General features: G+C 43.8%; 1 protein-coding gene across 2 annotated transcripts in view; it reads right to left on the bottom strand.

The window, feature by feature from the left end:
• KHDRBS3 (KH RNA binding domain containing, signal transduction associated 3) overlaps positions 1-20,203 on the bottom strand; it is a 110,133-nt gene extending 89,930 nt beyond the window's left edge. For both annotated transcript variants that reach the window (XR_014222849.1, XM_082235843.1), the window contains exon 1: positions 19,661-20,203. Coding sequence is in view for 1 of the 2 variants with exons in the window: in XM_082235843.1 (XP_082091969.1) it covers positions 19,661-19,748 (88 nt within the window). In the remaining variant the exon portion in view is untranslated. The remainder of the gene's footprint in view (positions 1-19,660) is intronic.
• Positions 20,204-21,715: the final 1,512 nt, after the last annotated feature.

Raw genomic sequence — 21,715 nt, 5'->3', positions numbered from 1 at the left:
ATGATCCCACTCAGGCATAAAGACTTATCACAATGTGGGTGGCTATTCAAAATAAGTAGTTTCTCTCTTTCTCTCTCTCACCCATCAAAAGTGAAGCTATAGACAAGAAACAAAAGCTTTAAACTATTTAAATGAAAAAAAAAAACACTTAGCTGGACATGGGGAACTTATCAAGAATAGGAGCTCCCATGCACCATGAATGCACTGCCCCACACATTTTTCCTTATTTGAACAGAGGAAATGTATATTGATGCAAAACTAGTGAGTTGACTGTCTGGGATACACTAACACCTTTTTTACAGCAACACACAAAAGCTTTCCTGGGATACTGTTCTTCTGTTTAAGTTACTCCTGTAACACAGCATTACATTTTTAAGTCCAAGAATTAGCTGCAGAAAATGCATCTAATTAGCTAAACAAGAGAGATAAACAGATGGGAGAGAGGAGGGATTTGCTTGAAATTCTGAACTGGAGAGACTGAAGATGACGAATAGAAGCAGGAGACCAAACTTACAGGGACTTGTTGGATTTTACAGGGAGTGAATCCACATTAAAACCAATGGAAGCCTTAAGGAGCCTTGTTACAGATTGGTTAAAGTACCATCAGTTACATGACGTGTTTAAATTAGATTTTAGAAACGGATTTTTGGACCGAAGCTCACAATTTGAAAGAGAATTATTACAGAATAAGGATAAACTATTGCCTAAAACGTATAACTTTTTACTAGAACGGGAAACAGAAGACGAACTAGTCAAAGCTTCAACGACACACTGGGCAATAGATATAGGACACAAAGATTTAAACCTCTGGGAGAAACTTTGGAGGAATGATTTGAAATTTACTGCATGTTACTCATAGAAAGAATTGTATGAAAATGATTCACAGATATTTAACTCTGAGTAAGTTGGCTAAGATGTATAAAGCAGAGTCAGATATGTGTTGGAAATGTAAAGAAACAGAGGGAACCTTTATTCATTTGTGCTGGACATGTAAAAATATAAAATATTGGAAAATGATCTATAATGAGCTGAAAATATATATATTTAAAATGACTTTCCCAAAAATACCAGAGTCCTTATTGGAAATAACCCAGACATAAATTCCTAGGTGGCAGAAAAACTCATTTAAGTACAGTGGTGCCTCGCAAGACGAAAAGAATCCGTTCTGTGATTCTCTTCTCTTCGTCTAGCGGTTTTTTCGTTTGCGAAGCAAGCACATTGACGGATTAGCGGATTAGCGCTATTAGCGGCTTTTAGTGGCTTATCTGCTGATCGGCTCAGCTGATAAGCGGCTTAGCAGCTTAGAAAAAGGGGGGGGAAGGAAAAAAAACCAGCAGGAACTCGCAAGACATTGTCGTCTTGCGAAGCAAGCCCATAGGAAATTCGTTTTGCGAAGCACCTCCAAAACGGAAAACTCTTTCGTCTTGCGAGGCATTCGTCTTGCAGGGCACCACTGTATGCAACAGCTTGAGTTTTGTTAGCCCAAAAAAATGGAAAGGGAGGGAGGTCCCAGGCAAAGAGATGTTAGAATATGCAGAGCCTGCAGGTTTAACACATAGAATAAGAGAGCAAGAAGAACATATATTCAAAGAAGAGTGGGGAATGTTTATTAAGTATATGGAAAATAATTGTACACAGCTGAGAACTCTGGCAGCACTAAGATAAAAACAACAGTGTAATTGATGTTTAAGTGATGTAAGAGTGGGAAACTGATTAACATGATTATAGTAAAATCGCAGGAATGAAGGATAAGTAGAATGAACCATGGAAGGAGGGGGAAGTCACTGGATACATAACAGTATGTAAAATTTTTGTTTTGAGATGTAAAATTGAAAATTACTTTTTTTTAAAAAAAAAAGCAGGAGACGAAGCCGGACAGACCTACTTAAGGAACAATGATCTGGCAATTGTTAAATATGGGTTGTACTGATCTTGTGCTTTCCATTTGGTTTACAATTTAAGCAGGTTGCTCTTGCTTTTTAGAAGACTTCAAAAGTATTTCTATCCTCTGTGAAAATTATTGAAAATGTACAAAAATCAATTAGGCGCAACTGTGCACAATAGTGCATACACTGAGTGAAATACACATACAAATGTGAAATGTTGTGTACACTTTTATGAAAATTTGCAAATTGGTGGAGAAATCAGGCAAACTCTAGTTTGAAAGAATCAAAAGCCGAGAAGCAGAAAGTGAAAGATCCAGTCTGCCTCTATTCAAAACAGCTAACAGGAGAAATAGACAGAATTAAAGTCCAGTTTTGTGACAGCCATGCTCTGGTCTGGTGGCAGCAGTGCTTTATGTTCTGGAAATGTATTCCCAATGCTGCAAACTGGTCACCGATAGGCTACTCCTAGCAGCAATAGCAACAACCGAACTGGGAGGTGGGACAAGAGTTGAATGCAAGATCACTGTTGTCCCATTTTAGATGTTTGCCTCGCCACCGATTGCAAAACTGACTAGAAGCACTTCCTTTTCAAGAGAATTGGAATGCTTTAATTTTAGAATGACTCATTACATGATCAAGAAGGCATGCACTTCAACTGAGACTCTGCCTGCCTAGGCTGTTCATGAGCTGCAGGTTCACGCATTAGAGCAAGGAGACTTGAAGTAGATCCTGTGAGTTTTCAGCCATATGCATCAGCATCCCGATGAACATTTCTGTGTCAGCATCCTGCTCCTCAAGCCTTAAAGCAGAGCATTTCACACTTCAGCATTCCTGTACTCCTGGCATTCAAAAAGTCTATGTGAATGCAACAAGAACTAAAGCTATGATGCCACACACCACTCATTCATTAATCTGAATCAGCTGCAGGGGAGACTTTGCTTCCAGGGTTGAGTCAGTGGCAAAGACCAATAGCCACAGGTAAGGAATGGCGCTGGACACAACTCTTCCCAGCAAGCCTTTTCTCCTGCCCTCCCCATCGCCACCACACAGAACAGGAATATTAAGCCCCTCTTCAGCCCAACAGCTTCATGCTCCTTATAGGTTCAAATGCTCCATGTGATCCTTCCCTCTCAATAATTTATTTGCATTAAACTTATGAAATTCATACTGTGCCCTTCCACCCAAAGAAGCACAAGGCAGCCAACACATTAGCAATAAAATGTAATAAACTTTAAACATTTTTGAATATTTCACAACAATTAAGAACCTCAAAAACATTGTTATAAATTAAAACACCTAAATATTTGAAAGACCTCCCGCAACCAGTTATCACTGGTTTAAACATTGGTGACACAAACGGTTATTTGCTGCATCTCCAGTGAAATAATAATTTGTAACATCTGACTGGGCTGTCCCAGCCACTCTGGGTGGCTTCCAACATATATAAAAACATAAAACAGTACACCTTAAAAAGCTTCCCCATACAGGGCTGCCTTCAGATGTCTTCTAATCAGGCATAGGCAAACTCCAGCCCTCCAGATGCTTGGGACTACAACTCCCATGATCCCTAGCTAACAGGACCAGTGGTCAGGGATGATGGGAATTGTAGTCCCAAAACATCTGGAGGGCCAGAGTTTGTCTATGTCTGGGCTATCTAGTAACATCTGATGGGAAGGCGTTTCATAGGCCACTGCCTAGAATGTCCTCAGCCTGGTTTCCTGTAGCTTCTCGTCTCGCAGTGAGGGAACCACCAGAAGGCCCTCAGAACTGGACCATGGAGGTGGAGACACTCCTTCAGCATACAGGGCTGAGGCCCTTTAGGGCTTTTAACAGTCAGAACTAACACTCTGAACTGTGCTCGGAAACACACTGGGAGCCAATGTAGGTCTTTCAGGACCGGTGTTATATGGTCCCAGCAACCACTCCCAGTCACCAGCCTAGCTGCCACGTTCTTGATTAGTTGTAGTTTCCAGGTCACCTTCAAACGTAGCCCCTCATAGAGCCTCTTGTCACCAGTTCGTTAACTATTGCCTATTGAGGAAGGACCACCATCACCCCCTCTCTCTATGCAACGATAGGTTAAAAAATAAAAAGGTAAAGAGCAATAGACCCATGTGTGAATGCATGGAACTGTCATCAGTCTGAAAGTAACCCCAAATCTTCAGCACTGCACAAAAGTGCTATGCTGGCATATCTAGGCCAACAAATCCATGTAGAAAATGCTCTCTGAAGGAAATTTGGGGGGGAAACCCAAAACAAACCAGAACTAAATTGTACAGGTGAACCAGCATAAAGGAGCACCTTTACTAGAGACGTGGTTTTGGTGTTTACCATCACCAGTCATGCATTTTTGCAGCCTACAGGGAAGGAAAAAAGTATCTGTATTTACTTCTAGAGAGATCTAGAAACCAGGTCTATTTGTACGACTTTTCTATTACACTTGTAACATCTGCTAACTAATCTACCCTTACATAAAGCTCTTAATGGGACAGTCTCTTGCCAACGTTATTCCATTTCAAGACAGCTAGATTTATTCTTAAATGAATGTGGACAGGTATTCAGGGACTCCTATGAAGGCAAGCTTAGATGACTCACAGGATTAAGATTAAAAGCTTGTTCACGGGAGAGAAAAACCTAGGATTTTAGTACGCGGAGTTAAGCTTACCAAACGAATCTGAAGTGTTTGCCATCTGCACATACTAGTTACTTTTCTGGAAAATACCTGCATGGACTCAAAGGCATAATTCCATCCATAAAACAGGGACAGGACTTCACTTTAGAGAAATGCTCTGAAGTACATGGTTAGAAAGTTGAGGGGTTCTGATGTATCTACGAAGTTTCCCAGTGAATACAGTTGCCCAACAAAATGTTGCTGTGTATCCCCAAGCCCCAAGAGGGGTGCTCCAGGCATCAAAGATCCAGGAGCCTTTCAAAGGATGGAGTGGCCCACATTTCCTTTCCAATGACCTTCCCTTGCTGGGCTAAAGTGGTGCAGAATTATTTCTGGTGCTCTATTTTTCAGGAGTTGCTTGTTGTTCTGCAGCCCTATTTTGCCTCTACAGTGGTACCTCGGGTTACATACGCTTCAGGTTACAGACTCCACTAACCCAGAAATTGTACCTCGGATTAAGAACTTTGCTTCAGGATGAGAACAGAAATCGTGCTCCGGCGGCACGGCAGCAGCAGGAGGCCCCATTAGCTAAAGTGGTGCTTTAGGTTAACAATTTCAGGTTAAGTACGGACCTCTGGAACGAATTAAGTACTTAACCCGAGGTACCACTGTATTCCTGCAATACTTACCCCCCCCCAAGTGCACTACTGAATGAATTCTAACCACCACCACCACCACCAGAATGTTCAAAAACATTGTTGGTTCAGGTATTACGTTCTCCTGTAGTGGCTTGCCCCAATGCTGAAGCTACAGAGTTCTCCTAATATTTAACTAGTATCTCTTGAAATAGGATATAGCAAGCCTGCAGGCTCAGACTTAGCTTAAACTAGAGGAACTAAACACAACTGCGGTGGCTTGGTCTATGGGAATTGTAATCCCAAGCATCCGGAGGGCACTAGGTTGGTGAAAGCTGCTTTAGGCACCGTAGAAGCCTTCAATGACTCCATTTCATCAGCAGAAAGCAGTATTTAATACACTACCAGCCTCTCCCCTTTTCTCTAGCTGTGTGTAAGCCACCTAAACAGTCATTTTCTGAAGGGGTATACTGGAAGTCACTGCCCAGAGAGAGGCTACTTTTCCAATGAACAAGCTTACTGACTTTGCTTGGCTAAATTTCGTCAGATGCTTGCCTGAGCAGACATAATTGTCTTCATATCTTGAAGTGGATAGATTTGCTAGGCTAGTAGATCATTACTTTGGGAAATGAAGATTCTGACTTTACTCTTTTTTTTAATGTACTTATGGGGTGGAATTCTCATCTGAAAAGCCTTCAAGCCAATGCTGGATAAACAACTTGTCTCTGGGAAACATTCTGTGCCAAAAGCTTGATTCAGATAAATATGACCCATCACAACCAACTGTGTGAAGCCTCCAGTTCCAACTGCCCTCCTCCCCAGCTTTCCCAAAAATGTTGCACAGTCTGAACTCTGAACTATTTACCGAATGAACAGGCTTCCCACTTAAGCCTCCTTCCTAACTTCTGAAATGCGCATGGGATTCCAGATTTGAGGATTGAATTTCAGGAAAACAACTTTTCTTCTCTGGCAACTTTCTCCTCAGCGCAAGCTGCTCTAGAGTCAGCCTATGCCAGCTGATAAACTTCCAGTTCATTGTGGAAGGAATTCAGAAAAACACAGTTATGCAATTCCACAAACAAGTACAAGGCCATGATGGATAACAATGATTTTTAAAAGGTCAGTCATTTTGAAGATGCCACTTTTAAGTGTTAATGGTTTTAAAATCAAGTATGAAGTGAATACAAAAGAGTTTTTATACTGCCACCACAATTCTTTAGTACAATGAATTACATCCTACACTCCTTTAAATAAAGTCACAGGCAGTAACCAAGTTGAAATATTCAAGTATGATACACAATTACTGCAGACCATGATGAATATTTGACATAACAACAAGACAACGTGGGCATTTTGCTTTCTAGGAAAAACAGTGACTTTGCTGCTTGAAAGTTCTGGACATATTTCAGGCACTTACCGGTAAATTGCAAATTTGTGGCTCTATTTTAATTAGTTTTCAAGAGCCACTTGTCTAAGCAAATGTAACTCTCTAATACAAAAAAGGTACATGGGCTGAATGACCAGACACTTTTTCTTCTTTTCCTCAGAAATATATTACTTATTTAGCTCCAGTCAATATGTACTGATACAGTGGTGCCTCGCAAGATGAAAAGAATTCGTTCCGCGAGTCCTTTCGTCTTGCGATGTTTTTCGTCTTGCGAAGCACAGTCCGTCGCAACTGCGCCTCTTCAAGCGGCTTTAAAAAAAAAGCGCAAGACGTTTTAGTATTGCGAAGCAAGCCCATAGGGAAATTTGTCTAGCGAAGCAACGCAAAAATGGAAAACCCTTTCGTCTAGCGAGTTTTTCGTCTTGCAAGGCATTCATCTTGCGGGGCACCACTGTACAACAACTCTCGCTCAGGAAAACACTAAGTAGGCTTACTCAGGAGGAAGCTTGTGATTTGAAAAATCACCTTGTACCAGCAAATCAAAATGATGTTTTAAATGAACAAACCCAGTGAACTTGGGACAGGACTTCAAAATATTTCGATTTACAGGCAACAACCAATTTAGGCACATCCGAAATACTTGAATATTTCAAAATGTCAAAGACGTCACAGAAAGGGGTACAGCAGGATTATGTACACTAACAAATAATGGTCAAAAGGCACAGTTTTATTCCTATATAACCTCAGAAGCCTCATGGATGGGAGATTATCCGGGTCCCTCAGAAGAGCAGGGCATTTATGCCACAAATGAGCACACAAATAGCATGAAATGACTGCTTGCACAGGCATGTACTTTTTGAACGCAATGAAAAAAGACCTAGTAACCTTCATTTGTGCTCAAAGATGCTTGTTTCTTCCCCTCTGTCCTTGTTGCCTCTAGTTTCTATTTCCTTGGACAGAAGCTCTAATCACTCATCACCTGCTTGTCATCAGGTTTCCCAACCAGCTTTGCCTGACACGTTTACCACCACTTGAATTTCCTCCACACCTCCAGTGGATAATGCCATTTCTTCTCCCAGCCTTATTACTCACAAACAATTTATAAACTGCTTAATTTTTGTTTAAATTTCTAAAGCATAGTACAACAAACCATGTAATTAAAACCAAAAGCACAACCTAAAACCAACAAAACAGCCAAGCATTTGGCAAATATCTTTGGATGTCCTACATGAATTTCCTTAGAACATATGAAAGAATCACTCTTCACATATCTTCCGTAGCCATGTAAGCAGAAAGCAAGCAGTGCAATTCTTCAAACCCCTTTGCCAAAATCACCAAGTAACCATGCATGCATAAAAACCCATTCTAGCTGCCTTGAATGACTTCTACCATTAGGAATAGAGTTAGAGCAGTTCAAACAGCTTATTCAAAGTAACCGGACACGGTATGCCGGTACCACAGAGCTGTTGCATGATTTATGTAGAGGGAAGTCTAAATTACTATCAAGGATTAGAACAATGAAGCAGAGACTAATTTTAGTGAGAACCGGATTCTTAGTATTTAAAATTGAATTAAATCAGCCATTTCAAACTGAACTTGCACCAAGTTCTTGGCAGTTAACTTTCCAGAATGTTAGGCAGGCATTCTTTTCAGCACTGTGACAATACTTGCTTTTAACTAATCCCCTGATTTCTGCTACTTAAAAGACTCCAGTGTTTGCACCTTTTGTGATTTCTACGCTAGTTAGCTGAATAAAATTAGGGTGGTGGTTTTTTTTCCTTCTGAAAGGGTTTCTTTTTTCCTCTCTTCAAGAAAAGCAAGGTATCCAACTTAAAAGTGTATTATTCTCTTCTCATTATCTCCTGCTGGACCCCTACTGTTCTACAAAAAGTTAACAGCAGCAGGTTTCAAGTGTTTAACAATACTTCAGAAAATCTTTTGCATGCATGCATGAATTTCTGTTCAATCCATGTTTTAAACAAAGGCCCAGTTAAACTATAGTTTAAAACAAATAATGGCTTAATGCGAACAAGTAACAAGGTTTCTGGCTTGTTTTATTATCCAAACCTAGACTTGTTTACTTAAAACTAGAGGTGGAGAAACTGTCATCCTTGACCTTCAGCCATACTGGCGGGGGCCAATGGAAACTGCAGTCCAATACCACCTGGAGAGGCACAAATTCCCAGCTCTTAAGAAACCATGAGAAGCAAGCATTTTCTTGGTGCTGAAAACTGTTTCAAACTATTGTCTGATGTGATGTGTAGTCCAGACAAAGACCATAGTTCACACCTCCTGAAGGTGAACATGGAACACAACTGCACAAAAGTTAGGTGTTGTTGGGTTTTCTTAAGTGCCATTGATTTCAATGGGAGCAGTTTAATGAAATGCTTAATTCAAGAAGAAATCAATAGGACCCAGATGTCCTATTGTGGCTGAAATAGGCTGACTTTATACCCAAGCAGGGAATGTTTCAGATCCTTTAAGCATCAAAAAGTAGCTTCTCTCAAGAGGCAAGAATGTGGAATCCTAGATCTTGTGCATGCACTTTAACTATGTAACTCTGTGAACCTTTTAATTCTGTTTGTCTCACTGCAGTTGAGAAGCCAGTGAATTATCAGAAGTGACCTTCTAAATACAACACAGAAGAGACAGGGTTTTCTAGTATACTCTTTGGCAGATCAGGCTTCTAAAAACCTGTCCTGCATATGCATAGGCGTTTGTGCTGGTCCCAGAAACTACTCAAGCAATATTGCCTACTGACATAACTACATGCATGCAACCGTTAAGATACAGAGTACATCAGGGGGAGCGGGGGAATCTAGTTTATTCACAGCACACCAGCCCAACTAATCCAATATTCCTCATCAGATAAACTGCCCAATTTTCCTTTTAACCCCTCAAACCAATGCATTCCGAAGTTGGCTATTGCAAATAATCAATATTTCATCCAACCTGCTGTTCTTTGAATTCTACATAATAAATCATTAAACATGTTATTTACTGTTAAAGATACAAAGCTCGCCTTGGAAGACACATGGAAGACTACACAAAGTACAGTAGTACCTCAGGTTACAAACACTTTGGGTTACAGACTCCACTAACCCGAAAGTAGTACCTCGGATTAAGAACTTTGCCCCAGGATGAGAACAGAAATTGCACGGCAGCAGCGGGAGGCCCCATTAGCTAAAGTGGTACCTTAGGTTAAGAACGGTTTCAGGTTAAGAACAGACTTCCGGAACAAATTAAGTTCGTAACCAGAGGTACCACTGTAATAATAATAATCCATAATAATTGCATAAAGCATGCAATTGCATAAACCAGGTCTTACAAGGTTCAGTTCTGTCTACTCCCAAATGGAAGGGTCTCAGGCAGAAGTTTTTCCTATCAGCTAATCCTTTTAGAAAATGTCAAGGACTGGCGCTGGGACTTCCCACATGCCAACAAGAGGTGCTTGAGCATGGGTCAAAAAACTAAGGTTCGCGGGCTGGATCAGGCCCAACTACCTTCTAGATCCGGCCTGCGGACAGTCCGGGAATCACCAGTGTGCACATTCTTTCCTTCTCCCTCACACGGTGGTGCTTTTCTCCTCAGGGGCGGAGCAATCTTGTCCCACACCGGGCACCGTTGATGGCGGGAATCAGCCTGCCCACCTCAGCAGGGCGGCGCTGTCAAGCGGGCGTGTGACACTGGCTGCTGCTGTGTTTTCTTCCTGCTCCTCCTCCCTCTCCCTCAGTCCGCCCTTCCTTCCTTCTCCACGCAGCTTGCTCGCACGCTTTCTTTAGCACTGCATGCCTGCCTCCCTCATTCCTCCCATGGCATTCAGGTGAGTTGTTGCGGTGGCTGCAGCCGCAGGTTGGCAGGCAGCTCTGTCTTCTCCGTGGTGCCTCTCAGGAAGCAGCAACAGCAGGTGGTGGTATGTAAATGTTCCAGCGACGCCCCGCTTCCCCTACCTCCATCCACGGCTCATCCGCCGGGGCTGCTGCTTCCGTCTTCACCAGCCAACGCAGCCTCCTACCCCACCACGGTGCCTGGATGGCTGGCTGAAGCCCAACTGTGGCTATTGGGACGACAACTGGGACAGGCAAAGCGAAGCATCTTCAGGCCTCTTTGTGGGTGGGCGAAAATAGTTCGTTTCTCCCCCCCAAAAAAAAAAAATATAGTCCGGCCCCCCACAAGGTCTGAGGGACAGTGGACCAGCCCCCTGCTGAAAAATTTTGCTGACCTCTGTGCTTGAGGAATGTAGCATCTGGCAATTACGCTATGAACCGGCCTGATCTGAACCTCCCAGTTTAACGCACAAATCACTATTCAGAATCTATTTGCTTTTGTACTTCGCAGAAGTCACCGCACACAAAGAACACCATTAACAAAATTATCTAGAAATGTCTATCTTGAGAGAAAACCAGGCATATACAGTGGTACCTCGGGTTATATACGCTTCAGGTTACAAACTCCACTAACCCAGAAATAGTACCTCGGGTTAAGAACTTTGATTCAGGATGAGAACAGAAATTGTGCTCTGGCGGCGTGGTGGCAGCAGGAGGCCTCATTAGCTAACAAGTGGTGCTTCAGGTTAAGAACAGTTTCAGGTTAAGAATGGACCTCCAGAACGAATTAAGTACTTAACCCAAGGTACCACTGTATTTAAATGGAAATGTTTGTGTGGGTTTGTTGCTTTAAAAAAAATGCAAGCCAATATACAAATGAGATGGAATGGACTTTAAACCAGAAATAGTCCACCACCAATGCAACTCTAGAAGAGGCATAAGTTAGAATATGATCAGCATGGTTGCTGCTACACCAGAACTTTGGAATAATATCTTCAATTGTCATTTTTTAGGGGGGAGGGGGAGCTTAGCCTGCCTTTGCATGGAGTCTGCTCCAAACATTACACCAAGAACGAACCTGTTTTGTCATTATCAGTCTATCCTCCAACAGTGAAGGCCAGGGCTAGCAACTTGCCCTGGGCACCAAAGTAAAGCTCAGTATTTGAGAGTACTGTCTGCGGTAAGCTATGGTGCAGGTGAGAAGTAGCTCTGGGCACGTTTAATGGACATTGTAAAACCTAACAGCTTAACAGGTATTTCTTTGTTTCTTGCAAACTTGAAAAGGCACACAACTTTGCAACACCACAAAACTGAACACCGTGTGAGGGAGGAGGTGGCATTTCCACCTAAGGTTCTATTTATCTTGGGTCCAGTCCTTGAGAAAGCAAATACAACAAGGCCTCCCTAGACGACAACAGGAAATGTGCAATGGCACTTCCTAAAATACCCAGTGCCCAAGCTATTTTAAGTTTTCAAACTTGGCACCTTAAAAAGTTGCGCCCAAGCGTGCAAGTCACACCAGCTAAAGTCAGGCAGCCTCCCACAGCAGACTTCAAGAGCAGCCCATGTAGACTGGAATCTGCTAACTGTAGGGTCACTGTAAATGATGACTCCTGATTACTTAAAAGCCAGCATCAAGACAACTTTCCCCTGCTCCAAATAAAGGTCCTGGAGATCTTGTTCAGTAGTAACTCAAGATGCGATTTGTACTTGAATACACAGGTTCCACTCAATGACTCATGATGTCCATTGCGATACAACGTTCACCCTCTCAGCCACCATTTTGCATCTGACTGCACCTGAGCAAATATCTGCCCCAGCTCTGGCCAATGGTTCTAGAAAAAACATAGGTCCTATAATCCTGAGTTCTGCTTACCCATTTTGTAGAGTAAACGGCTCCAACCAGCGAGTCAGGATCCACATCCCCGGTGAGTCGAGGTCACATCCTGATCTAAGGTTGGTCACAACAGCAGCACTCTCACTATACAAACAGGTGGGATGATCTCCTAGGGTGGGAGGCTGGGGAAATACAGGTAAGCTTCCAGGTGACATCTGGGAGGGCTCACTTTTTTGTGTGTGGAATAAGTTGTGCAGACTGAATTTTGAGAGAGGATTTTGTAATTTCCCTTTCTTATCTTTCTTTTCTTATTTTGGCTGGCGTGCTTGGGTACACAGCAGCAACCCCATCTGCAATAATTCCTACACAAAACATATTCTGAACTTCAGTCAGGTTATTGCAGGCCTGCTTTGGGAGCCTTGGCTGCCCTAAGTTGACTATTTTTTTCAGGGAGAAAGAGAGCAGAGCATGTTCCTGTTGCTCCAGTCTGCTTCGCAATTGAAGGGGCTTGGGCTGTCCTTCCTTGCAGGCGTGTCTCAGAAACTACTGCTCAGAAACCAGTTCAATCTTATCCCCATGCTGAGGAAACACAGCTCTGCATCTCCTTGTCATCTCATTCCAGGGAAGTTCTGAAGCTGAGTCAGTGATAGGCTGAATGAGGGTTTAATGTACTGAAATTCTATCAAAACAAGGCAAAGGTGTTCTTGGTCATTTCACCTACTGGTGCAGGGACAGGATGTCAGTTTGTTCCAGAAAGGGTTGCACAACGCTTGAAAGATCATCGTCGTAGCTAGAGAGGAATTCTGAGCCCAGTCTTGTCATCAGATGGCCCGGTGTCACATCTGGCGAGGAGAACTTATGCCCAGTCTCGGCTGGTGTGCCAGTTGCACCTGCGCCTGGCTCTGGCTTGTATCGCATGCAGTGTTAAGTAACCAGTGCAATGATTTAGACTTCCCCACGCCCTTAAATCTATCCTGGGGCTTTAACTGTGGCAGCACCCGATGTGAAACTCCTTGACCCAAAAAGCTATGCCATCTCCGTCTTCGCGTGCCACCAGTGTTTGGAAGGCATTTTGGTCTGAAACAAGCCTTTGATCCTGTTTACTACGTGACCTAATTTAGTCTATTGTTAGTTCTGGCTATTTGTTTTATTGGTACTATTTTTGGGGCTGGACTGCTTTGTAGAAGTAGAAGTAGTAGTAGAAGAAGAAGAAGAAGAAGAGGAGGAGGAAGAGGAGGAGGAGGAGGAGGAGTTCGGATTTGATATCCCACTTTATCACTACCCTAAGGAGACTCAAAGCGGCTAACAATCTACTTTCCCTTCCTCCCCAACAAACACTCTGTCAGGTGAGTGGGGCTGAGAGACTTCAGAGAAGTGTGACTAGCCCAAGGTCACCCAGCAGCTGCATGGGGAGGAGCGGAGACGCGAACCCGGTTCCCCAGATTACGAGTCTACCGCTCTTAACCACTACACCACACTGGTCCTTGTTAACAATCACATCATTAAAAACAAGTTATCTTTTGTTGTTGTTGCCTGTCTGTTTACGTTGCAAACAGCTTTGAGTGACTTCTACTGAATGTAAAAATTGGATATAATTTGTAGGATAAATAAAATGCATGTCTAAGTTGTGACTTGGGTATACTGGCAAAAACCTGGAGCTACAAAGCTGATTGCCACTCCAAGACTGAGATACTTCAGTGGAGTGAAAGCCTCAACAAAACAATACAACAATTATTCCAACAGCTTGTAAATGTAAACAAGCATTTTATGTTACTGCTATGCTGTTCTTTAGGAAGAGCTCATCCTCTTCTGTGCAAAAAGGGGGGGAAACAACATACCATGCAAGGAGTTTGCTTGTCATTTCTTTTCACCCAGTAGCTGCTTCACACTCTTAAATCTGAAACATGTACTCTGGGTCAGCTCGCAGCCAGGCAGTTATAAAGGTTACATAAGCCTGCCTTTTAATTGAGACAGTACATTTGCGGCTACAGTGCTTTGCTCAGTACATAGTAGGTGAAAATCTTCAGTGATTCATCACTGCAAAACTGCTCTTGCAGAATCCTAGACAGATGCACAAACAGAGCTCTCCACACTCTGCATGCCTCAATGAGGGCATTAGAAGTGTCATTCTGATATTATTAATAGAGATCCAAGTACATGCGGCTCTGGCTCAGCAGCCTGGATGTGGAAATTCTGTCCAACATTTTTTTAAAGACCTTTTCAGATTTGTATTAATCCCCCAAAAGATAAAGGTAACCAGTTATTGCCAGCTCTAAATCTCTTTTCCATTCTTAATTTCCTATTGCTCCTACAGCTAAATCAACCTACTTTTTAAGTTCTACTGGCATGTCATGCAGCCAATGTGCAAACTGAGAGTTGCAGTAGCCTGCATTCAAGAAACACATACTCTTCATTCCATTTTGGTTCATTGCTGGCAAAAATAGTCAGGGGTTAACCTAGTATCACAAGCAACCTGATAAAACTTGATTTGCTAAGTTATCTTCCTAGTCCACCATTTGCTTTTAAAAAAGCAGTATCGCAAATTAAAGTGTGTGCTTATAGAGTCCTGGCTTCTATCCATCCTAAAGCTACACGCAGTGAACTTTACTGGGTAACCTCAAATTCTAAGGTGTAGAGACAGAAGAGTTTAACAGTGTTAAAAATACACCTTATTTTCACCCAATGTTACTTTAAGGTTAGATTCTAGCAGAACCAAAACGGCAGTTTTCATTGGTGCCCAAGTCATACTGAAAGCAGTAAAAATGTACAGTACTAACCTACAGCTCAGGTTACCTGTTGTGACAGGATACCTGCTGCAAGTTACTCACTCTTGCAAAGGTAATTTTCAAAAGATGCAGATTTAATTTCCAGAGCAGCTACACCTGAATTAGTGTTTTTTTTTGGGGGGGGGTTACATAGGTACTTCCTTTTTTCAACTCCCCAACTGTTCAAATTAAATAGCAAATGTTATCAATGAAGAGTAGGGGTTCTAGCACTGTGAAGAAGAAGAAGAAGAAGAAGAAGAAGAAGAAGAAGAAGAAGAAGAAGAAGTAGTAGTAGTAGTAGTAGTAGTAGTAGTTTGGATTTGATATCCCGCCTTTCACTCCCCTTCAGGACTCTCAAAGCAGCCAACATTCTCCTTTCCCTTCTTCCCCCACAACAAACACTCTGTGAGGCGAGTGAGGCTGAGAGACTTCAAAGAAGTGTGACTGGCCCAAAGTCACCCAGCAGCTGCATGTGGAGGAGCGGAGACGTGAACCCGGTTCCCCAGATTACGAGACTCCCGCTCTTAACCACTACACCACGCTGGCTCTCAAGGGAATGATATGACGTCTTCTGTGACGCAAATAAACCGTGCTTTGTGCAGTTTTAATAGCCCGCATCAGAATGAACTGTCCCATAACTGACCAGATTTTGGCATCAGTCTAACAGAAGCCCCACTAGATCATGCGAAAGGTTTATTGTTTATTGATTAAATGTATATCCTGCCCTTCACAGGGACACAGGAAACTGCCTTATACCAGGTGAGACCATTGGACCATCTAAGCTCAATATTATCTACATTGACTGACAACTGTCTCTTCAGACTCCAGGATCTCAGACCAGAAGTCTTTCCCAGCCCTACCTGGAGACGCTGGGGATTGAACCCGAGACTTTCTGCATGTGAAGCAGATGTTCTACCAGTGAGCTACAGCTGTTCCCTCAATCCCCAAGCAGCACAGGGTAGCAATCACAAAGAAGTCAAAACAATGCCAATTGAAAATGAAGCGTAGTATCCAACTAAGTTTTACTTGAAATAGATGTACTGGAAATCAATGGCCTTAAGTTCATCAGTGGGCCTAGTTGGAGTAAGACAAGCACAGGATACAACCCAGAATATGTAATCCAGCATCCCATTTCCACAACACCCGCTAGCTAAACGCTTCAGGAAAGCCCACGATCAGGGCACAACGGCAAACAGCATTAGCAACCATTGCTCCCCAGCAATGACTATTCAGTGGATTGACACCTCTGAAGATGCTATCACAGAAGCTGCTAGACCTATTTCCCACTTTTCCAAGCTATGTCCAGGTATTAGCCACACATCATTATGGACCTTAAAATAACTGGTTGTCTGTCACAAGCATGTCCCAGACAGATCACACACAATGAAGCAGCACCTCTCTTCTGACAGTTCCTACTGAGAGGCGTCAGAAAAATATGCAAATCCCAAGTTGTGTGAGCCATCAGAACATATTGCCATTGTCCATCATTTGACTTTCAGAGATGCAAACCTGTCCTACAGGTTGCAACCATCCTAAAGATGCTAGCAAGCAATCCCCATTGGACTCATGGGGCCGCAAGGTTTGTCTGGAATGCTCAACAGCCCTTTTTCAGCCTTATTACATAATAATTTTCTTATTTATACCCCGCCCTTCCAACTGTTATAAAGCACCCTTTTAGGAATATAGGAAGAAGCTGCCTTATACCAAGTCAGATCCATGGGGCCATCTAACTCAGTATCTACACTGGCGGCAGCTCTTGAGGATTTCAGACCAGAGTCTCTATAAATGAATGGGACTGAAACTTGGGACCTTCTGTCTGCACAGCAAATATTCTACCACTAAGCTACAGCCCTTTCCCTATTTTTTAGAGCCTTGTCTTAAAACTAGAAGCTCAGAAACAAGCACCGCTTGTCAGATTTGCAGGATTAGTTTTAATATGAGCACGATGTCAATAGGAAAGCATCACTTCAAACTTTGGCAGGTCCTGGCAACCTATTGTTTATTGCAAGTCCCATCTGTTATTCTCAGCTTCCTAGCTAATGAAGGCCACTTTGCTGGTGATCAAGACATCCATCATGCTTCTCCCATGAACACACAGCCCAACAGCAACGTGAAAACATCAAGGTCAGGAAGAAATCATCCAACTGAAAATTGCTATTTTTTTAAGCAGGGGGGGGGAGAGAATCAAGACTTAGTAAACGTAAGCAATTCCATGTCCACCCCCCCCAAAAAAAAAACACCTTTCTAATGTCAAGACACACCTTTCTTGGTATATATACAAGATGCCTCGAAAGAGCAAAATGTCAAAAGAGCTATTTAGTTGTGCAGTTCAAGTATGTCGGTAATATGTGATATTTAGATGCCCTCTCCACCAAAATTTTTAAAAAGCTACTGACCAGAAGATGTCAGATTCCCTTTTAATGTGAAGGTGACACAGACTATAGAAAAAGGTAACAACTTCACAGCTGCACAGTTTGCCAAAGCACCTCATATTCCGAGATGCTGTAGGAAAATAGGCTTGGGGAGTTTGGTTTCACTCCAAAGAAACTGGACAATTCAGAGAGGGAAAAATTCCCGAGGCAGCAGGAACATCCCTCTGGGACCGGGTCCAGTAACGGTGAGACACACTTGAGGGTCACAGGCACACAGTGGCTTCCCTCCCCCCAGGGAACTGGCCAGTACCAATGGGGGGGGGGCAAGCTCTGGAGCATGCCACTTGATTCCCACCATGACAAATTCTCCTAAGCAGATGCGAGATCAAAGGCAGGAAAGATGAAAGTACCTGCGCTCAGGCTAGCAAAAAGGGAAGGTGTGTGGATCACTGATCTCTCAGCCTATTTGAGTGAGTGAATAACTCACACAGACCCTAGTTTCGGGGGGGGGGGCAAGGTATCATCACCTGATGCATTCTTATTGTGTTTCCTTGCACACCAATTTCTAGAACACAACTCTAATGACCTCTCCCAAACATCATGGCACTGTACTCCCTCCTTTAGCAATTAACCACAAGAACATTGGGTGAAGAAAAAGGTTATGTTGCTCCCCCCAAAAATCTATTGCATCACATGTTCATTCAACTCCCCAGAGAGCTCAACCCCATTTCCTCTAGTGTGGATGGGGGAAACCAGTTTTTTATCCACTGCTGTCCACCCCCTGAAGGATTTTCTAGAACATAAGCTTGCTTGCCTTGCCCCGAGGGAGCCTACAAATCTTTTGTTCCTACAGAGTGCTTGTTCTTCCATTCCCTGCCCCAAACCCTGTAAATACATGTCAGCCCCAGAAACACAAAATTTCAGCAATAATCATCCAGTTCTTTACCAAGGGCTGCTTCCCCAAAATCAGTACCAGAAAGATGATCACCCCTCATGTCCAAAATGCCTGTTATGAACAGTTGTCTGTTAAGATCCATCTGGTCAAAGCCTGTAAATGAAGTTTCCACAGAGGGAACTTTTGTCTGAGAACTCCCAGACGCATTCAAGAACCTCCAGCTCCTTCTGCTAAAAGGCACTTGGCAACAGGAGGGTGTGCTGCTGTCCCGTAAGGACCCTCACGACGTGGTCCTCATTCCCCATACTTTTTAAGAAGCCCTCCAGTCCCAGACAATACAGACTCCTTGCACCTGAATGAGGCTGCCTATCACTCAGAACCCAGACACACCATCTCCGCTTTTGTTTCACACTGGGAGAGCCAGTCACTCAAGCAGCTTTTTACAAAATCCCAAGCCGTTCTAGCACGCTTCCTGCATCCATCTCAAAATATAACGAAGGCAGCCTTGCCAAATCCTACCAGAAGGCTCAGATGGAAGCCCAGGACCACTTTCACCTCCAGCAGTGGGGGTCCAGGTGCCTACAGGAAGCTTACAAGGAAGGCTACACCCCCTTGTTGCCATCAGCAGCTGGTGTTTAAAGGCATGCTGCCACTGGAGGCAAAGGACTAACAGCCAATATCCTATGCTGCTTAACTGTACAAGCAGGAAGAGCCCAGCTGAAAGCAAGGTGCAGCAAGACCCTGATTGCAAATCTCAATTCTAGTTGGAACTCATTGGGTGCATAGCCACAGTTGCAACCATTCTCTCCCCCCCCCTTGCAATATAGGGATAAGCAACACAGAGCTACCTTGCAGAGATGATTACCGAGAGGACACCCAACAAAAAGCACTTTTGAGCACCCCGGGGTGCCCCGTTATCGCTAGAGAAATGCAAGCTCACACACACTCTGAAAGATGCAATTGCCTTTGCAGCTCATGAGCTACCCATCCAATGCAGACTTACCCAGAAGCCCCTACCTAGTTCACGCTTCGGAGTTGCTTCCAAAGTCTGCGGGCAGCCAGTTTAAAGGGATCTCCTGCACTTGCAAGGAACGACACCCCAAACACAAAGCCAGCACCTTTCCAGGGTGGGCAGCCGTGCCCTGGCACCGCCCCCTATTTTTCTTACCGAGCGCCTATTGTCTACCTTTCTCATTATTCGCGCAGTAATGCAACACAACAAGAACAAAAACAAATGGTTTAGGGCGGTGCAATCCTACTTCCGTACGACTCATTTAATTACTTCCGAGCGGACATTGCACCCGATTTGCGTTGCTCCGTCCAGAAAATAAGCTTGCATTTTGTTTTTCCCCGCACCCCAAAAATCAAGACACCCCCACCCCGTTTTGTTTTGCAAAACGCCCATTCCCTCCTCAGTGCAAGTTGCAGGCTTTCTATGTCCGCACCTTGGTTAACCAGTCTCAGCGCGTGGGTGAAGGACGGATCCAGGGAGTCCTTCTCCGCCATCAGCTCCGGCAGGTACTTCTCCTCCATGGCCCGCCCGCCTGCCCGAGGGAAGGTGCGGGGACCCGGGCTCGCCTAACACGCAGGCAGAAGAAAACAAAAAGAGGAGAGGGAGGAAAAGCGGGAAGGAGACAGAGGAAAACAGGAAAAACACGCGCGCACGAACGGCGGTGCAGCGGCAGCCGCGCAGCAAATAAATCCTCGCTTGCAATGCAGCCTCGGAATGGAGAAAAACGGAAACAAAATAATAATAAAAAATATTAAGGAGCAAGGTAAGGGGAAAGCAGCAAAAATACGAAAAAAGGGGGGAATCGCAGAGGAAGCGACACTTGTTACGCCCTCCAAGCCGGGCGCATCCAGGAAAAGCCACGCGCGCCTCCGCTTTCCCCACCAAAATCCTGCTTATCCAAACCAGCAGCGCAGCACCGCCGCTTCCTTCTCCAGACGCAGCCGCCCGCACCGGCTACGAGCCGCGACTGAGCGTTCGAACGCCGGCGCAGTCCCCTTTAAATAGCCGCGCAGGCCACGCCCCCGGCTGTCAGGAAGCCACGCCTCCTGCTCTCCCTTCTCAGGCAACTCGGAACAAGGCGGAGGAGGAGCTTCTCGAGCCCGCCCACCTTTGTTGCCTACTGGGTAGGAGACGCGCTTGTCTACTAAAGAAAGCGTAACTCGCCCTCCAATTGGTTGATTCCCCCCCCTCACCCCAACCCGCTGCGTTCGGCTGGAGGACAGCGGGGCGTCTCCTCCTGCTCCTCGCTGGTGTTTTGAGACTCGCGCGCCAAAGTCAACGGCAAAAGGGCGGGAAGGGAGCTTGGGCGCGAGCGTTTCCCGCTGCGGCGATTGGGCGGAGAGAAGCGAGGGGGCGGGCATATAGCGCGCGAGGCTGCTGTCATTCACTGAAGCGGCGCGCTCGCGCCAATTGACAGTGGGTGGAGCCGTTCAAAGCCGCCTCAGGGCGCATTAAACGCCTCGCTCGCTCCCTCATTTATTTAGTTCGCAAAATTTATACGCCGCTTCATTGTTATTTTTTAAAGCAACCTCAAAGCGGTTTACAGAAAAAGAAAACAGTAAAACTGAGGGGAAAGTCCGCAGTCATATCTTAAAACAAAAATCACGAAAACAGGTTAAAATCACCTCAGCTTTCTAAACAGGAATGTTTTCAGAGCGCCTCCCTTCCTTATTTTGGAACAGCATTCCTGAAGCAAAGATACAAAATAAAGGTCATCAAGACTATAATAAAATGCTACTACATTAATTCATATGGACATACATTCTATTTAAATACTTGTATGCCGCTTTTCCAGCATCCAAGCTGAGCTCAAAGCACCTCAGGACAACAATAAACACTTCCTAATACTATCTATCTATACACACACATACACACATATATCACAATAATGAAGCCATACGTGCAATAAATTGAAACAGTGTAAGTCACACTAGTTAGCGACATGCAATGCTATATAAAAGTAAAACCCAGAGAAGAATGATTAAAATCTAAACCAAAAGAATGAATGTAAGCCAGTTTAAGTATCAAAACCAAAGTCTTGCTAGACACCTGTTGTTTTTAATCAGCTACACGTATGAAAAGGGTTAAAATTGCATTATACCGCATGGTAAAGCCAGATAAGTGCCCTGCCTCAAATTTATTTGGATTTTAAAAAAAAAAGCTTTAGAGCAGTAACACAGAAAAGACAGTCAGGCTTGGAAGAAGAAGAAGAAGAAATGACACAAAAGGAAGATGGATTGGAAGGGAAGAGGAAAAAAGGAAACTTAGTTCTAAAAGCCAGCTGACCCAGAAAAAATAAAAAGATTCCTTCCAGTAGCACCTTAAAGACCAACTAAGTTAGTTCTTGGTATGAGCTTTCGTGTGCATGCACACTTCTTCAGATACCTGCATGCACACGATTTCGTGCATGCACACGAAAGCTCATACCAAGAACTAACTTAGTTGGTCTTTAAGGTGCTACTGGAAGGAATCTTTTTATTTTGACTAT

The sequence above is a fragment of the Podarcis vaucheri genome (genome assembly GCF_965113315.1).
Source record: "Podarcis vaucheri genome assembly, chromosome: 8".
NCBI classification, from domain to species: Eukaryota; Metazoa; Chordata; class Lepidosauria; order Squamata; family Lacertidae; genus Podarcis; species Podarcis vaucheri.
The sequence above is the reverse complement of the archived record's forward strand: the minus strand, read 5'-3'. Positions and strand labels throughout refer to the sequence as shown.